The sequence below is a fragment of the Kogia breviceps genome, chromosome 1 (genome assembly GCF_026419965.1).
Source record: "Kogia breviceps isolate mKogBre1 chromosome 1, mKogBre1 haplotype 1, whole genome shotgun sequence".
Taxonomy (NCBI): domain Eukaryota; kingdom Metazoa; phylum Chordata; class Mammalia; order Artiodactyla; family Physeteridae; genus Kogia; species Kogia breviceps.
The window spans coordinates 73,000,393-73,019,214 of NC_081310.1; the positions used below are offsets into that span (position 1 = coordinate 73,000,393).

The 18,822-nt window shown below is 33.3% G+C and overlaps 1 protein-coding gene across 2 annotated transcripts in view; it reads left to right on the forward strand.

The window, feature by feature from the left end:
- MAN1A2 (mannosidase alpha class 1A member 2) overlaps positions 1-18,822 on the forward strand; it is a 166,346-nt gene that overhangs the window by 112,682 nt on the left and 34,842 nt on the right. For both annotated transcript variants that reach the window (XM_059041343.2, XM_067034046.1), the window contains exons 9-11: positions 6,821-6,936; positions 10,988-11,207; positions 17,106-17,278. In XM_059041343.2, coding sequence (XP_058897326.1) covers positions 6,821-6,936; positions 10,988-11,207; positions 17,106-17,278 — 509 coding nt within the window. The remainder of the gene's footprint in view (positions 1-6,820; positions 6,937-10,987; positions 11,208-17,105; positions 17,279-18,822) is intronic.

Genomic DNA, 18,822 nt, shown 5'->3' on the forward strand with positions numbered 1-18,822 from the left:
GAAGAACAGTTGAGCATGTTAAATGACTAGAAAATGGGGTGATTGCTCTTGGACAGGCCATGTCTGGCCATTCATTTTAAAAGAAGGTATCAGTGTCTGTTATTTACTAGGCTCTTGAATGAGACTGGAGATAGGGAAAGAATATATAGGACTTGGTCTGAATTCAGGCAGCTCTCAGGCTAGCAGGCAGGGTAGGCAGACACACTTAGAAGTAGTTGAAATATAATGTGATAGATGTTGTATTGATAGTAGAGGAACGTACCAATTGTTAGGTGAGACTATGGTAGAAGTGATTTCCTCTGTCTCAGGAGACATTGTTTTGTTTGGGGAGGGGGTGATTTTCTTATTAGAGTTTTAGAATTGATCTTTGAAGGAATTGATTTTTTAAAAACAGTAAATAATAAATGTTTTCTGTTCATGAAAAAAACAAAACACAAATGGACAATATACAGATGTTCATATTTAATCCTAAAAGTGGTGCTAATGAGGATGATACATGGAGACAACATAGTGTAACAGTACACTCTTTCTGTATAGACTACTTTACTAGAATGTACAAAGACTGCCATCTGTAGTGCCATATTTGTAGCATCTCCATAATCTGGTCATCAGAGACCTTTTTCCCACTGTCTTCCCACTTCACCAAGTCCCTAATCAATTCAATGAAGCTTTTAAACAGAAGACATTGTTCTTTATCTATTAAATCTATAAAGAAAATGGACACATCCCTGTATCCAGTGCTTCAAAAAGTATTAAAATTTGTATGACCTTTGAACTAGTGACTCATTTCTAAGCATTTATTCCAAAGAAATTTTCATATATATATATATATATATATATATATATATATATATATATATATAGAGAGAGAGAGAGAGAGAGAGAGAGAGAGAGATAAGTATAGATATATATACACACACACACAGCACATATATATGTATATATAGAGAGGTAATTTACAATTTTGGAGTTATTTATAATAGGGATAATTTGGAAACATTCTAAAGCACTCCACAGAAAGTCCAATGGAACTTTCTATGATGATGAAAATGTTCTATTTCTGTCCTATCTAATATAGTAGTGGTTATTAGCATGTGGTTATTGAGCACTGGAAATGTTGTTAGTATGGTTGTGGAACTGCATTTTAAATCTTATTTACTTTTAATTAATTTAAATTTAATTAGCTATTTGTGACTAGAACTTACCACATTGGACAGTGCAGTTTTTAAACATCCTATGAAAGAGATTTGGTTAAATTATAATCCCTCCAGATCTGATATACAATATAGTCATTAAAAGTTATGTTATAGAATACTTGACATAAATAAATATGAAATATCTAGAAAGATATTGAGAAAAAGAGAGAAAACAAATACCACAAGGATAGAAACCAAAGTGTTTTTTACCTGTGGGTTTTTACTGAATGTTTGTTTCTGTTTTCTTCTTTTGTTTACCTCTATTAATCTAAATTTGATAATGGACATGTATTACTTTTGAAGTAAGATTAAAAACATTTTAAAATAAGAAGATGCTATTTTCCACACCAAAATCTTAGAATACTGGAAAAAATAAATCACTGTTTGAGAATTGCCAGCCTTTGAAATGACCAGCAGTATCTCACTGATGGCATCTTAATTATTAAAGTTTTAACTCTTTCTCTTCATCATATGGTGTTGTGAAAACTAGATAGCCACATGAAAAAGAATGAAGTTGGGCCCTTACCTTTATCAGATACAAAACTTAACTCACAATGCACCCAAGACCCTAAATTTAAGGACCAAAACTATAAAACTCTTAGAAGAGGGACAAATCTTCATGACTTTGGATTTGGGAGTGACTTCTTCAAAAGCATAGGGAACAATAGAAAAAATAGATAAATTGGACTTCATTAAAATTAGAAACTTTTATGCATCAAAGGATATTGTCATGAGATTGAAAGACAACCCACAGAATGAGAGTTTATTTGCAAATAAATGAGAGTTAATATTTGCAAATCATATATCTGATAAGGGCTTAATATCCAGAATATATAAAGACCTTCTAAAACTCAACAGCAAAAAGACAAACACTCAATTAAAAAATGGGTAAAGGACTTGAATAGGTATTTCTCCAAAGAAAATATTCAAATGGAAAATAAACACATGAAAAAAATGCTCAGCATCTTTAGTTATTAGGGGAATGCAATTAAAAGCATAATGAGATATCACTTCACACCTACCAGGATGACTGTAATCAAAAGGACAGATAGTGAGTGTTGGTGAGGATGTATGGAGAAATTGGAACCCTCTCCAATTCTAGTGGGAATGTAAAATGGTGTAGCCACTGTGAAAAACAGTTTGGTGGTTTCACAATAAGTTGAACATAGAATTCCATATGATCCAGCAGTTCAACTCCTAGGTATCTACCCAAAAGATTTGAAAGCAAGGACTCAAACAGATACTTGTATGCCAGTGTTCACAACAACATTATTTGCAATACCGAAACGTAGAAACAACCAAAGAGTCCAACAGATGGATAAACAAAATGTGATATATACATACAATGGAATATTATTTAGTTATAGAAAGGAATAAAGTTCAGATACATGCTACAACATCAATGAACCTTGAAAATATTATGCTAAAATGAAAAACGCCAGTTGCAAAAGGACAAATATTGTATAATCCCAGTTACATCAGATATCTAGAGTAGTCAAATTTAGAGACAGAAAGTGGATTGGAGGTTACCAGAAGCTTGGGTGGGAGGAGAATGGAGAGTTATTGCTTAATAGGTACAGAGTTTCTGTTTGGGATGATGAAAAAGTTTTGGAAATAATGACAATGTTTGTACCACATTGTGAATGTAATTAATGCCACTGAATAGTACACTTAAAAAATGGTAAAAATAGCAATGTTCATGTTATATGTATATATTTTACCACAATAAAAAATTGCAGTAAAAACCAATTCTTTCATTCATACTTGTTTTTTACAACAAAACAAATCCAGATGACTTCTTTAGAGTATGTTCACTCTCAGCATTTATTAATTTTGAGAATGTTATAAAAAGAACTATTTACTTGTTGTTTTGACAAGAGGTCTTTAAAATTCTAGGGGAGCTATCCTGATTTCCCTTTAGCAGCTGCAGTCCTTTTAAATTGTCCAATTTGTTCCTTTTAGTGTTTTTGTATATTTTGTATCAGCTTCTGAAAAGTATACCAAATTCCATTATTATCTTTGAGCAATATACATCTGTCATAACTATAAATAGTCTACAAAACAAACAGTGAATTGAACTGAAATTTAACAATTCAGCTTTGGCTAACTGTATTATAATTAGAGTAATGATAATGTCTGTGACATGCACACAGCAATCACAGAGAATAGTTATGGTAATTACCTTCAGGAAAAGTACTTGGCAACAGATATAAAAGGATATAGTAAGCATCCTAGATTTAAGGCACATCATTAATTTTTTTTTTACTTTATTTTTTCACTAGTTTTCAAAGTACAATACTTAGCCTATGCCATTTAATGACTTAAGTGAAGAAAATATAGGAAATTTATCATTACTGATTCACTAAATTTTATACTACTGATTTAAAAACTGAAAAAAGCAAGAATGGGTATAATATTTGGAGTTAGAAGACTAATTCAGGCTTTCCTGCTTAATAATTTAGATAAGTTATTTAACCTCATGCCTTTGTTTCTTCATCTGTTCTAATTGTACTTATTTTAATAAGACAGTTGTGTGGGTCATATTTATGAGATAATAAATATATTTGAAAATGCTTCATAAACTATAACACATGATACAAATATTAATTTTTATTCTAGAATTTCTTGTAAGAATACTTCAAGAATTAACTTCTTAGAAACCTGCCATTAACTTCATGACATGCTAAGACAGATCATATGAACCACTGATATTTAGTAATACTTTATGATGTGTTATCAATTTCTGAATTTCAAAAGGACCTTGGAGTGACATGGTTCATCAGATTTGACATCTAGACAGGCATGGTTCAGTGGTTCAAATAAGAGAGTCAGACTGCTGGGTGATAAATTCCGTAGTTAACCAAGGATTGCAGGCTTCTGCTGTGTATTTATTTATAAAGCATATAAACTTCCACTGGAACAAGAGTCTAGAAGAGCTGGAGAGAGCCTGTCAGGCAGGACTGAGACTACATCCTATAACCTAAGTAACCTGTAACTAAATCTGTAATCCCTAGCAATATTTAAAATATCTAAAAATCATTTCCCCTAAACCGTGATGCCAAAGACTTTTGCCTTTTCCATCTTTTTCTCGTTACTTCACCTACTTTAATTTTGTTATGTTTTCTTCTTTATGTTTTCTTTTCCTGCTCATTTATTAATCCTTAGATCTACAACATATCCAGAAATATATGTTTGAGACCAAAGTGCAAAATTTAAAAATGCCCTACGTGTTATTTTAATGACTTTTACAAGTGTCATGCTCCTAAGTACCATTTGTGTCCTTTGATCACTTGATACATTCTCTCTGAGTAAACTCCATTATGGCTCAAATACATTTTTATAAATCCCGATTTTATAACTCCCAAAGTTATACCCCCAACTTATTTCTCTCTGGATTTCCACATGTTTGTTATATACATTTAGCTATCCAGCTAGTCCCTCAAATTCAGCATGCCCAAGATTCACACTCCTTCCACTTTAAGCCATTTCCCTCTCTAGTATTCCCAGTTTCAGTGAAGAGCACCACTGTTCACTCATTTGTCTCAGCAAGAAATTGAGACATCATCCATGATTTCTCTTTCTCCATTCTTTCCGTAAACACCTGATACATATCAAACCAAAAGAGTGTGGTAGAGTCAAGAAAAATTAGAGTATTTTAAGATATTAATAATAAGAGGTAGTTTCAGTTGAAGGGTAGAAGTTGATAAACCAAGAGGGGGATTCCTGGAAAGGAAGCAGAGTGGTTAGTGTCCAGAGCCAGATGGAGTGTATAGAGAAGGAACATTTCTTCCTCTTTAACAGGCAAAGGGAATAGATAAATTGATAGATGGGGATATAGAAAGTTGAAAAATACATTTTTGGGGTGAATGATCTGTATTTTTTATGTGAATTTGAAGGCTTGGTTGTCTGCTGAGAGTAAGGAAGAAGGTAGAGCTGTAGAGGTCTTTTGAAGAAGAGATTTCAAAAATCTGCTTTAGGGAATGGGAAAGAGCACTAATCAAGGGGTCATAGAAAAGTTGACAAGCAATGCTGAGGTTCTCATTGGTGGTGAAAATTGTGAATTTGGGGATAATAGTAGAGTAGACTGACAGGTGGGCTGATGTTTTAGTGGTTGCGTGCAATAGGTGAACAGTGGAGCGAGGATCCTGAATGGTTGGACAAGAGGATCACCTGTTGCTTCCTTTCCTAACCAGCCTAGACTGCACAGGATCCAAAATAGTGTGAGAATACATGAGTACATTTAGTCTTCTGTGTTACCTTTCCTACAAATCCCAATACTTGTATCAATGTAGCCATGTACCTTCGCATTCATCTACAGAGTTAGCTGAGCATTGCTGATGAAAATCATCAGTAATACAGGGTAAAATCACTATAAATTTATAATTTCCAATTCTAACTGGATCACCAGTACCCCTCACAACTCTAACTTTGATCAGTTTACTTTCTTATTCTTTATCCACCTTAAGTCTTCTGTATAAACCTCCTATCCATCCTCATCTCTCTTTTGACTGTTTCTTTATTTTCAATTTCCTGGGCAGTTTTAGTTTAGGTATATCTTAAGTAAAAAAATATTTATATAGATTAATAAAATAAAAATTCTAAAAATTCCTGTGTGAGAGTCTCAGTTTATTTTAAAAGATGAGTTTAATTTAATTTGTTGATGTTACTGATAGGTTTGGGCTGATTCCAAATATCCTTTTTATTTTGTTTACTTGCTTTTGTAAAAACAGTTTTATTAAGGTAAAATTGACATAAAATGTACATAATAAAGTATACAATTTGATAAGCTTTAAAATAAGTATACACTTATGAAAACCATCACCACAATCAAAATAATGAACATATCACCCCAAAAGATTTCCTCATACCCCGTTATGATTTTTTCTTCACTCCCTTTCTCACTCCTTCCTCGAGCAACCACTGATCTGCTTTCTGTCATTACAGATAGGTTTGTATTTTCTACAACTTTATATAAATGCAATCCTTTATATGTACTTTTAATTTTTGTCTGGCTTCTTTCACTCAGCATTATTATTTTGAAATTCATCCATGTGTGTATATCCGTAGATCCGAGTACAATTCCACTTTGTGGAATACCACAATTTGTTTATCCATTCACCTGTTGGTGGACATCTGGGTTATTTTCACTTTGGGGCTGTTACAAATAAAGTGCTTTGAACATTCACACACAGCCTTCTAGTGGACATGTGTTCTTCTTTCTCATGAGTAAATATCCAAGAATGGAATGTTTGTATCATATGGTAGGTGTTTATGTTTATCTTTTTAAGAAACTGCCAAATTGTTTTCCAAAGTGGATGTACCATTTTACATTCCCATCCATAGTGTTCTTCCACGTAATCGCCAATACATGAAAAAGACTATTAAATATGTGAAATACCACATCCAGGAGAAAAAGATATCCTAGAAAATTGGATACATATTTGAGGAGAGTGATTATGGTATACTCCTACTGGACTAAATTTGAAGTATGTTGGAAATATGGCTGTCACTATAATGTTTAAATTATTGGTCTTAATATAGTCATTGTAATTAAAAAACATTATTTTTTATCCTCTGTCTTCTCTTTCTTCCACCTCCATCCTCTCTTTTCTCTTTTGTTGCAGATCATACATCAGTTGGTGGGCTAGGAGACAGTTTTTATGAGTACTTACTAAAAGCATGGTTGATGTCAGATAAAACAGATCATGAGGCCAGAAAAATGTATGATGATGCTATTGAGGTAATTATGATCAAAACATTTACCTAATTAACATATTGAATATATGATGTATTTGATAGAAATTGATGAGCATCTGTACATATTATATACATTCCTTAGAGTTTGCTGGTATTTTAATAAAATAGTCATATTAAGTTTTTCTTTATTGTGGCACTTTAAAGAAATTGTTGAAGAATTTAGTGTAACATATTTATGTATGAAAATTTATCCTTAATTACTTGTAGCTATTTTCTACAGAGACTGGAAAAGCTAACTTCACATACTTTTCCATAAACATTTCTTTTTTGAAATGACCCATTAAACCTTGAGAACCTTATGGGTAAATAATAAGGACAAAACACTTTAATAGTACTTTTTACATGCCAGGAACTGTTCTGACCCCTGTTCTGACCCCTTTTACATATGTGAAATCATTTTATCTTCTCTACCATTTTACACATGAGGACCTTAAGGTACAGAGAGGATAAGTAACTTGCTAAAGGTCGCATAGCTTAGTTAGTGATGGAGCCTGGAACTCGAGTCTAGATCCAAAGCCTATGCTCTTAACCACTATTCTGTATTGTTTTATATTTATATAACCCTGTATCACAGTGTAAAAGTTTAAAATTGGAACAAGTTTCATTCTTGGAAACACTTATATGTGATACCTCCAAGTGGAAACTGTGAAATAGAAAAGTGATTTAATCACTTTGTAAATTATTTGCTTTCTGATCTAGTATAAACCCCTATCCCTTTAATAATTTAATCACTTTTAAAAATTGTGTATTTTGTATGTAACACCATTTCTGACTCTAGCCAGTGATCCATACTCAAAGTTACAGTTGTTTTGTCTTTAAGTTAAACCAAGGATCTTATTACCCATTTATATCCTTACTTTTTGAGGAACTAATCCCTATAGTTGTTTATAAAAATGCACAGGAGTTGAACTAATATGTGGCATTATAGTGCTTCGCTCATTGTAGGCGTTCAATAAATGTTTCTTGAAGGAGTGTGTTGACTAATAAATTGGACTAAATTGATGGGTAATCAGGAATCTCTACTTTAGTATGTGACTTCTAAAATTCTTTATGAAGACTTATATTTTGAAAAGTTGGAGAATTTTATTCTGTTATTAAACTTTAAACCTAGAAATTTTTATGATGCAAGAAAAGTCATTATCTAGGAAGAATGTAATAATTTTAGAATTGCAATGTTGAAAATAGCCACCCTTAGTCATTCCCACTGGTCTGTTGGTTCCTTGAAGACAGACTAATTTATTATTGTCTAGCATGACCTGAAACAATAGGTATTCAATAAGTATTTGATAAATTAATGACTGTATTTACTATTTTTAGTTTTGAGAAAGTGTGACATGTCATATACCATGTAATCAGTTTTTCTTCGTAGTTTGCTGCTTTCTTGTAATATTTTGAATCTAAAACCATTTTCCCTTATTTTGCATAATGTTTCCTAAAGGAAAAAGAATATGACATTTGTCATTGCTTTTTTAAAAATTTATTTATTCTTATTATTTATTTTATACATATTAGTGTATATATATCAATCTCAATCTCCCAATTCATCCTCCCCCCACCCCCCTGCTGCTTTCCCCCCTTGGTGTCCATACGTTCTCTACATCTGTATCTCTATTTCTGCCTTGCAAACTGGTTCATCTGTACTGTCATTGCTTTTTAAATCATATATACTTTGAAAAGCATGATACCTGTTTTGAAAGTTAATCTCATAAATTAAAATTATTTTCCATGAATCATCTGCTATATATGTGTCCTAAAAATCTTTCTATATTTGTTTTCTGTGTCCCGTTTTTATTAGTTCTTAAGTCTAAAATGAGCACCTACTAAGTGTGCTTAAATAACCAGTTGGCTAACTTTCATTTTGAGACATGTATGCAGTTTTTGCAATGTTAATTATCTTCGATGACTGTTAATTCTGTTAGGAGACAGAGTATATACAAATTGTAAAATAAATGACACGTCGTATGCACAGAAGAGATAGGAATGATTATGAATTTTAAGATCCATTCTAGTTTGAGATAAGTCATTTTTAAAATTTGTCTTTCTGAACTAATATATTTAAATTATTCGGTCCTCATCTTACCTTCCTCTACACTTATGGCTACCCATATTCCTGGTTCCTACATCTTAGCTTTCTTTTTAAAAATTATGTAGTTATGGGTTTTATATTCTGATCAAGTTTATATTTAGTCTTTATTTAAAGTAATGAAGAAAAATTATACCTTTTTAAAGGTCCCTTTGGAGCAAGAAATTAATGCCACTATTTATGAGGATTTGTTTAACACTTTTTTTTTTTGTGGTATGCGGGCCTCTCACTGTTGTGGCCTCTCCCGTTGTGGAGCACAGGCTCCGGACGCACAGGCTCAGCGGCTATGGCTCATGGGCCTATCCGCTCTGCGGCATGTGGGATCTTCCCGGACCGGGACACGAACCTGTGTCCCCTTCATCGGCAGGCGGACTGGCAACCACTGTGCCACCAGGGAAGCCCTGTTTAACACTTTTTAATAGAAGAGCAATAATATTACTCTTAACTGCCATTCAAAAATTTTTATGTAAGTTGAACTCTTAGACATTTGTCTTAATTTTACTGAGAGAAGGGAGCCGTATAAGAAATTTCAGGGGTCTGTAAGTGAATTGTTGGTAAAAAGTTTACCCACATGTTAGATGCAGAGAGGTCCACAAAGATGAAAAACATTGTCCCTTTACTCAAAAAACTAATGTTTTTATTTGTGCTTCATAGTACTATGGTTAAAATAAAACAACAATAAACATTTATAATCCAATGGTAGTCCCTTATTATTATGCTTATCAGCTACCCCTTCTTCCTCTAACAGGTCAAATACAATTATCAAAGAGTACCATTTATTTATAAAATGACTTATTAATTGAACAGTTGTTGAATGCATACTACACTTATAGGGTTTGTGGAGTGTAAGATGATGAATAAGGCGTAGTCCTGTGTTTCTGTAGAACAAACATTATTGTGATAAAGAATATAGAATAAATTTTTCAAAAGCTGATTGTTATTGAGCTTGTCAGAAAACAGCCCACAATAAAAATGTGAGTTGAGTCTTATTACTTTTTATTATCAGAAAAGTATAGTATTTAATTATGTATAATAATTTCTACCAAAGAGAACTGAATTAATGCAATTCCTTATACTTTTACAAAGAAGTACCTCTAAAGGTAGAGAATTATTCTTTAGCCCCTCTGAGCAAAGTCTAAGAACATGGTCGAAAGGAACAAAGCTCTTAAACTTTTTCATTTTTAAAATGAAATGTGATGATTGTTGGACTCTACTTCGTGTTATATTCAGGTTTAATGTAAAATATTTATCTTTCTATTCCCACTGCTTTAAGGAAAGTTGACATTTCAGAAGAAGTAAAATTGACATTGCCTCATGGCCTCTCTTAACCCTGGCACAGCATCCAAAACAAATGCCTAAGTTTGTGAAGTAAGGGACTAAGGAGTTAAGTTTGAACTTTAAACTGTTTTTCTAAGTTTTATAACGTATAATGTATCTCACCTAATATGCCTTTTTAAAACACTTTGACAAGATGTATAGTTGCATGAAAAAGAAACCATTTTAACTGATTATCAAAATCACATTTTTCTGATTAACTTTCTGATTAACTTCCTATTCACTTTTTGTTGTATGAAATAGAAAATAAACTGGTAGAGCCTCTGGGTTATAACTTGTCATCCTGACCTCAATTGACTGATTATTATGAATTTCATTTAGAGCAAGAAGAAAAAACCTGTAATATGGGTAGTGTTGTGTTGAAAGGTAATCTTGAGGCCAGTCTCCTCTCTTCCACCTTGTATCATTATAGTTGTGATTTGGATATTTATTCAAGATTATGTGTAAGTTGATTGCTCACTCCCAAACTTAATTATTGTAAATTAAATCTTCCAGTTTGGGAAAGTTACAGCTTTGTAGAATTTAATATTACCAAGGTTTTGTGTGAGAAGGATGTAGTAAGTTTGAATACTAACACTTGTCCTCTAAAATTTTGAATATCTACTCTTTCTTATAGGCTATAGAAAAACATCTTATTAGGAAGTCTCGGGGAGGTCTTACCTTTATTGGAGAATGGAAGAACGGACACTTGGAAAAGAAGATGGGGCATTTGGCCTGCTTCGCTGGGGGAATGTTTGTACTAGGAGCAGATGGTTCTAGAATGGATCAAGCTGGACATTATTTAGAGCTAGGAGCGGAAATTGCACGTACATGTCATGAGTCATATGACAGAACTGGTAAGAATATTATTAATGCTAATTACTTAGTCTAAAATAATTTCTAAGATAAAAATATGTCCAGGAATTAGAAGGGAAATATATAGGCAGTTTTCACTTCAAAATAATTTATTCTGACACAGTAAATCATTTTCTTAAAAACATGAATTTTAATTCTGAAAATAATGTTCCTGCATCTTTTTAAAAATTATTTTTCTGAATTCTGTTTTTGTTAATAAAGATTTTGAAGAAGTTGTTTTAAAGACAATAGGTAGGGCTTTTAGGGATGTATGGGCTAACGTTTATTTTAATATAGAAGAATCCATTTCATCCATTTATTTCAGCTTCTGTAAAATCAGTTGTTTAAAAGAATACAGAGTTGATTTAGGTTACATGCCTTGCCTATAAAGATATTAGTTACACTGAGTGTATAATTGGTATCTAGATAACTAGTAGTTTGTCTCTTGGTCAGTTGACCAATAATTTTAAGTTGTTTGTGCCTTTAAAAAGAACCTCTTATGTTGCTTTAGGCAAATATGTGATATTTCTGGGCTTCAGTGTCCTTACCTAAAAAAATGAGACAATTCTCAGTTTTACAGGTGACAAAAATTGGTTCCTGGGGGCACAAAATATCTTTAAATATAAAGCATACGCGCACACACACACACACACACACACACACACACACACACATAGTCATAGATAGTTAAACAGTATATATTTGTTAATAATATTTCATGGAAGGAGAAGGCAATTAGGTTTAAATAAAAGCCTGGAGAATAGGGTTGAGAAACACTGGACTAGGTCTTCCAAGTTTTTCTCTGGCTTTAAAAATGTATTTAAAAAAATATTATTATTATTTTATTTATTTATTTTTGGCTGCATTGGGTCTTCGTTGCTGTGCTTGGGCTTTCTCTAGTTGTGGCGATGTGGCGAGCAGGGGCTACTCTTCGTTGCGGTGCGTGGGCTTCTCATTGTGGTGGCTTCTCTTGTAGCAGAGCATGGGCATTAGGCATGCAGGCTTCAGTAGTTGTGGCATACGGGTTCAGTAGTTGTGGCTCGCGGGCTCTATAGAGCACAGGCTCTGTGGTTGTGGCTCATGGGCTTAGTTGCTCCGTGGCATGTGGGATCTTCCCGGACCAGGGCTTGAACCTGTGTCCCCTGCATTGGCAGGCAGAATCTTAACCACTGCTCCACCAGGGAGGTTCCCAAAATGTATGTTTCTATATGAAATAACGGAAAATGAGTTCCCTGAAAAACTAAAAACCAGCAATTTCTGATTGTGATTTCAGAAGTTGAATTGTTGCTTTAGTTAAATAACTGAATTTATGTTTTAGGGTTAATTTATCATCAGGTACCATGAAACAAATATGGTTGGCTTAAAATTTATCTTAGTTCATAAATCTGTCAAGTTATTTTTATATAATAAAGAATTGAATTTGTGGTGAAATTGACCCTTCACTTCTCTCAGTAATTAAATCAAGGATTCCATTTCATGACAAAATGTAACTAAGTCAAAGGGACATTGAAGCAGATGTTATTTTGTGGTGGTTTAAGTTAGTATATAATACATCCAAAGTCTGTTATCTAAGTTACAGATAGAAGTTAAAATATATTGTCATGGGCTTCCCTGGTGGCACAGTGGTTGAGAATCCGCCTGCTGATGCAGGGGACATGTGTTCATGCCCCGGTCCGGGAAGATCCCACATGCCGCGGAGCGGCTGAGCCCGTGAGCCATGGCCACTGAGCCTGTGTGTCCGGAGCCTGTGCTCCACAGCAGGAGAGGCCACAACAGTGAGAGGCCCGCGTACCACCACCAAATATATATATATATATATATATATATATATATATATATATATATATATATATAGTCATGATGTTGATATAGAATATCAAATATATACTTAAAGCTGAAATAAGTAAAACATTGAGGACCAGAGTGGATATTAAGTGTTTGTACTAGGACCCATGATAATAAGACTTGTTGTTATGAAGCTTTTGACCACAAATCAAATACTAGATCTAAAATAGTAGCATTTCATGCAACAGACATATTAAAATATGGTATATTACGGTTATTATATTAATCATTCACTCCATTAAACATGGAGCACATATTATGTGCCAGGCATTATGCTGGATTCTTACAGGTTGAAGTGTGAACAAGATATCTTCCCTGCCTTTGAGAAATTCATAGAATACCAGAGTTACGAAAGGATTCCCTATATTTCTGACTTTCACATTTCTTAATGCTTATATGAAACACTGATATTATGAAAAGAACATGTGAACTAGGATGCAAAAATCCCGTGTTTCACTATTTATTATCTATGAGCTTTAGGCAAATCATTTAGCCTTCCTAAAGCCTCAGTTGCTCCATCTGCAAAAAATTGGGATAATAATACCTACGCTGTCTTCCTCAGAATGTTGTGAGTACAAATGAAAAATTTAAAAATGCAGTCTCTGGTTGTTGCTGTCATGCTTGTTCTGACATCATTTTCACATTGCCAGTCAATGAACCTGTGACCCTCTTTGCCATCGTATGCCCCAAAAGATTACTATTTGATTTATATCCTATATTTTCACATCTTTCACTGTTTTTACTTATCTTTAATCTCACCTTAGATCCTTTAATTAAGAAGTGCAAGTCTAGTTTTGCTTACTTCCCACCATTACATCTTCTGCTGTATTTTCTTATAGCTATGCTATAATTTTTGGCAAACTTGTTTAAAAATATATTCACTTCTTAGCAGTTATTTGGGCTAAATTCATACAATAATTACTGCCTTGGGATTTCACTTCAGTTTGTTGGAATTATAATTCACATTATTTCAAACTCTGGTATTCTTCATATATTCCACTTACTGATAAACATGGCCTGCTGCTTAATACTTAGCTGGGTTTGTAGGAAATGTTGCTGAATGTTTTCATGAGACTGAGCAGTAACTTACTGGTAGTTAAACATTATTATGCCTACATGGGAAGCTAGATTGGTACATTGTTTTAGTTTATTCTGAGGTAAAATGCAAAATTAATGCCAAACCAGATCTTAGACTTCCAAAATATAGTACCTTCTTGATCTGGGTTTCTAGATTGAAAACAAAAATTGCTGAACATCATTAAAATAATGACTATTATATAACTTAATTTATTTCATATTGAAATTGGATAACACCTTTCTTAGACTGCATACTATCACATTTTTGGGGGAAATTTAATCTCTTTAGATACATATAACGTGTCCAATGGACAAAACATCCATTGAACATGGAGTAATGGACATATTTTAAGAGTTTCTACAACTATTTTTTCCTTAAGAGAAGTTAGTAGGAGGGAAGGATACAGGAAAATAGTTTAAGTTCTTTCCTTACTATTAACCCATTCAAACTGTATTCAGATTGCCTGTCCCAGAATATTCCTCATGCTTTTTAGCTTTTGTTGAATTTCTTTTGTTGACTTAAGTGTACTTATTTTTCCATTTCTACAGATTCTACCTATCTTGGAGGACTCATGAATTTTTTTTTCCCATGACTTTACAAACTAATCTGTGCCTTCTTTAAAATTATCTTTTATTTTCTTACAAATGACTTTTATCACATTTGATATTTTACTTCAATTTTTTCTTTGTGCATGTGTCTTTCCTTTACCTACATTATATGATTTTTGTATCCTCTAGAGTTCTTTTTACCTAGACACTAAGTTATTTATGATTTTGACTCAATTTTTACTTGTTGGATTCATTATTTTCCTTTTAGAAATGACATATCAAATATAAGTGGGAAATTTAAGACAGGGAGTAGAAATTAAGTACAAGGTAGAATGTTATGAAATTATTTTTTTACAGCATTGCGTAGACAAAAGAGCACCTAAGAAATAATGCCCTCAGAAACATGAAAGCAATGATTTGACAAAAATAATAGATGTGGTATGTATATATTACATGTCACATACCAATGGTATGTGGTATGTATATATTATATACTGCATACCAATGGATGTGACTTGTGTGTTTTTTACTCACCAGCTCCTTACAGAACAAATATGTTATCTTTCTGGTATGTTTTATTTGTGAAGTTATAAATGACTGATCAGTGAAATAAAATTTTTAGTAAGATGTCTAAAATATTAGTTCCATGCAGCCAATATCTACTTCAATTCAGGTGATATCATTATAATTACAGAAGTTATCTAATTTAAAGTTAGCCTTAAGAGTATCATTTGAAAACTCTGTATGATCAATTAACACTCATAGTCTTTGAGAAAAGAAAAACAAGAAATCCAGACAAAATGACTTATCTTACTATTTAGTGGATTACCATCATCTCAGTGCTTATGATGTTTGACTTTTATTATTTTTAAAGCATTTATTAAATGACAGATATATTTGATTGTATGCCAGACCTTGTCAATAAGCTGAGTAGAAGTTTTCTTACAAAACATTGATAATTTCTTAGTTAGTCCTAACCTCAAATCCCATTGAGGAGGTGGTCAGAGCTGTATGAGCACACATAAAGTTTAGCATGTAATTTCAGAGGCTTCTTTGGCACACCATTAATCTCCCTCTTCCAAAGCCTACCGTAGAGTTCATGATCCTCAGGTTAAAAACCCCTGCTTAAGTTCTGCTTTAGTTCTCCAAGACTTAACAGTAAACAAACTGTGGGTGTTAACTCTTCTGGATCACATGCCTTGTTTTTAATAGAGCTATCTACCATCACTGTAGTGTTTCTGGTTTTGTGTTTTTTCTTGGGGGTGGAGAGTGGTACAAAATGCTTTATTTTCACCTTCTTTGAATTGTGATTATTTGGAGTTTATGGCATCACCCTTGTAATGCTAAAATTTGGCTGCTGCAACACATGTCATGCCAACAACTATGGCATGATTTTGTTTATGGTATAGTTCTTACTCTCCCTTTTCTGAGAAAATATAAAAGTGTCCAGCATTTCTTGAAAGAGGCGAGAGACTTTGAAACTGTTTGCCACTGGTACAAACTAGTAAAAAGAAAGAAAGATGGCAGCTGAGAGTGGTAATTGTGTGTGACTCCAGCACCCCAGTGGAGGATGGTTTTATACTGCCAGGTTTAGGGTGCTGGGTGTGATTAGAAAGAGGTTCTTAAAAAGCCTTTCATGTAGTGCTATATTCCAGCCTGAATGGAAGTCATATCATTTAAGGAGTATTATGTAATGTTGAAATATATGTGTTATGGCCATGTTTTAAAATTTTTTTAATTTTTATTTAACTATAGTTGATATACAATACTGTGTTAGTTTCAAGTGTTTATCCAAACTGATAAATAGGCAATTTACTGATGAAATTCTTAGTGGTTGGCGTTTTGAACCTCTTCCTAGCTGTATATACAGACGCTACAGGCAAAGAGAGATGATTTTTAAAACTGGTTTAAGTTTTAAAAATGTATTGTTTCTTACTGTGGTATGCTTTAAAAGGTTAGGGACTAACTAAATCTAATTCAAAATCAGAGCTCTAAAATGTTTTCTTATATGTATGTGTTATATTAAAAGGACTTTTAAATTGTCTTGACTTTTAAAAAAATAATTGTGCACAACCGTTACCTGTCTCATTTGATTTTGGACCAAAACAGAATATATGATGTGTTTATGTCTAGCTTGGCATTTGTTTCCAAAGGATTACTAGACTTTTGTCAGTTTAGTTAGATACAGCAGTATGTTGATGTACATTATTTATGAGAAATATTTTATGTCAGAATAATAGGAATATTTGTAAGAAAATCAAATGCAGATCTTTTAAAATCACTGATTTTGCAAAACAGCAACAATAAAAATAAGACAAACAACAAAACAACTTTACTTCATGCTGCATTCTTTCAGGGGGAGGAAAAAACTCTGGCAAACAAACACAAATGGTTTATTGTGTTCATTTATTTCTTTTGTCATGTTACAGCATTAAAGCTAGGTCCTGAATCATTCAAGTTTGATGGTGCAGTAGAGGCTGTGGCAGTTCGGCAGGCTGAAAAGTATTACATCCTACGTCCAGAAGTAATTGAAACCTATTGGTACCTGTGGCGATTCACTCATGATCCAAGATATAGGGAGTGGGGCTGGGAAGCAGCACTGGTAAATAAGCCAATATTTCACTTTATGTGCAAGAGTGTTCAATTAAGCCTCCTGTAGTGCCATGTATCCTCATCCATGTTACCTCATGTTCAGTAACTATAGGGCTACTTTCATTTTTTTGATGGAAAAACTGTTTGTTTCTTAAGCAGTAGAAGTAAACCTTAAAATCCAGTTTAGTTTTCTATTAGAACCATTTTCCTCCTAGTATTCACTCATTATTCTTACTGAATAACTAAAGGAGTCATTTAAATGGCAGTTTTTCACTATGATTATAAAATTTCTATACTTGCCTATTAATGCTTAACCTTTGGGGGAAAAATAAAATCACTGTGAAATTGCCCAGATTCACAGCCTGGGTAGATTAACCCCCATTCACTTCAGCTTGTGTTCAGAGTAATTCCTTAGTGGCACCATAAGAAGGACTAGTGAATTTTTAAAAATTTTCTACATTGAAAGACAAAAAAACCCCAACACACTCTCTCTTTCTCTCTCCATATATATATGTGTGTGTGTATATGTGTGTGTGTGTATTTGAAGTGAGGAATTTTTAATGGTTAGTAAAATAAGCAAATTGTTTACTCATAAAATGCTAGCCTTTCAGAGAATTCCATTGTCATCAGTACCTGGGAGGAAGAGAAATCATTAGTGTTTTCATGAAAGTATAGCTTATCACTGGGAGTGAGGAGGTGTTTTATTCTTTAAGACATACTAATTATGATAAGTAGTACTAATTATGATGGATATTCATATTCAAATTGTTTAGCTTAAACTTGCACTCTAGATAGAATTAGGACATTCGAATGGTGAGGTAAGTAGTGTTAGTAAATTGCTCAGACAAGAATGTGCAAGATGTGTTTTAGGGTAGAATATAGACCAATTTATGTAAAAAGGTTTCACAGGGGCAACTCAAGAGAGAGAGAAGTTTGGAGCCATTATATAGATGTCCTTACATGCCAGATCAAGGCATGAATACTTTACTCAGTGCTTCAGGAATAACACACAGATACTTAGTTTTCTCAGTTAATATATAAGTGTTTCTCATTTGGCAGTTGGGGATTAAAAGTCCTTTGCCTGTCTAAAAAACCCCTCAGATCTTGTTTTTCCTCACTATCTCCTACCCACCAAAGCTCCCTAACTTTAAGAATCCATTATGGGACTACTAAAGGTTTTTGAAAGGGGAAGGAACTACTGAAGACTTTTTGGTGGGGAGTAACAAAGCAAAAGGATCTGATTATAATCTGCAAATTGGTGGGGTTTGGAGACCACTGTGATAATCTAGGAATAATGTGATAAAGACAAACTAAGGTGAGGACACTTATGTGTCATTTGTCATTCAGACATAGATGGTCCTTATGGAGTTTAACAGTAAGAGAATATTAATGGAAACAAGGCAGTTATGAATACAGAGCAGGAACAGATGAAGCATTTATTGATGCTGCTTTTCTCTGACTACCTGGGTCCAAAATTGGAAACACAGCTACTAGTGAAACTCTCTGTGCAGGAGGGTTCTGCAGCAGTTGAGAGATAGACAAAATGCTGGCACA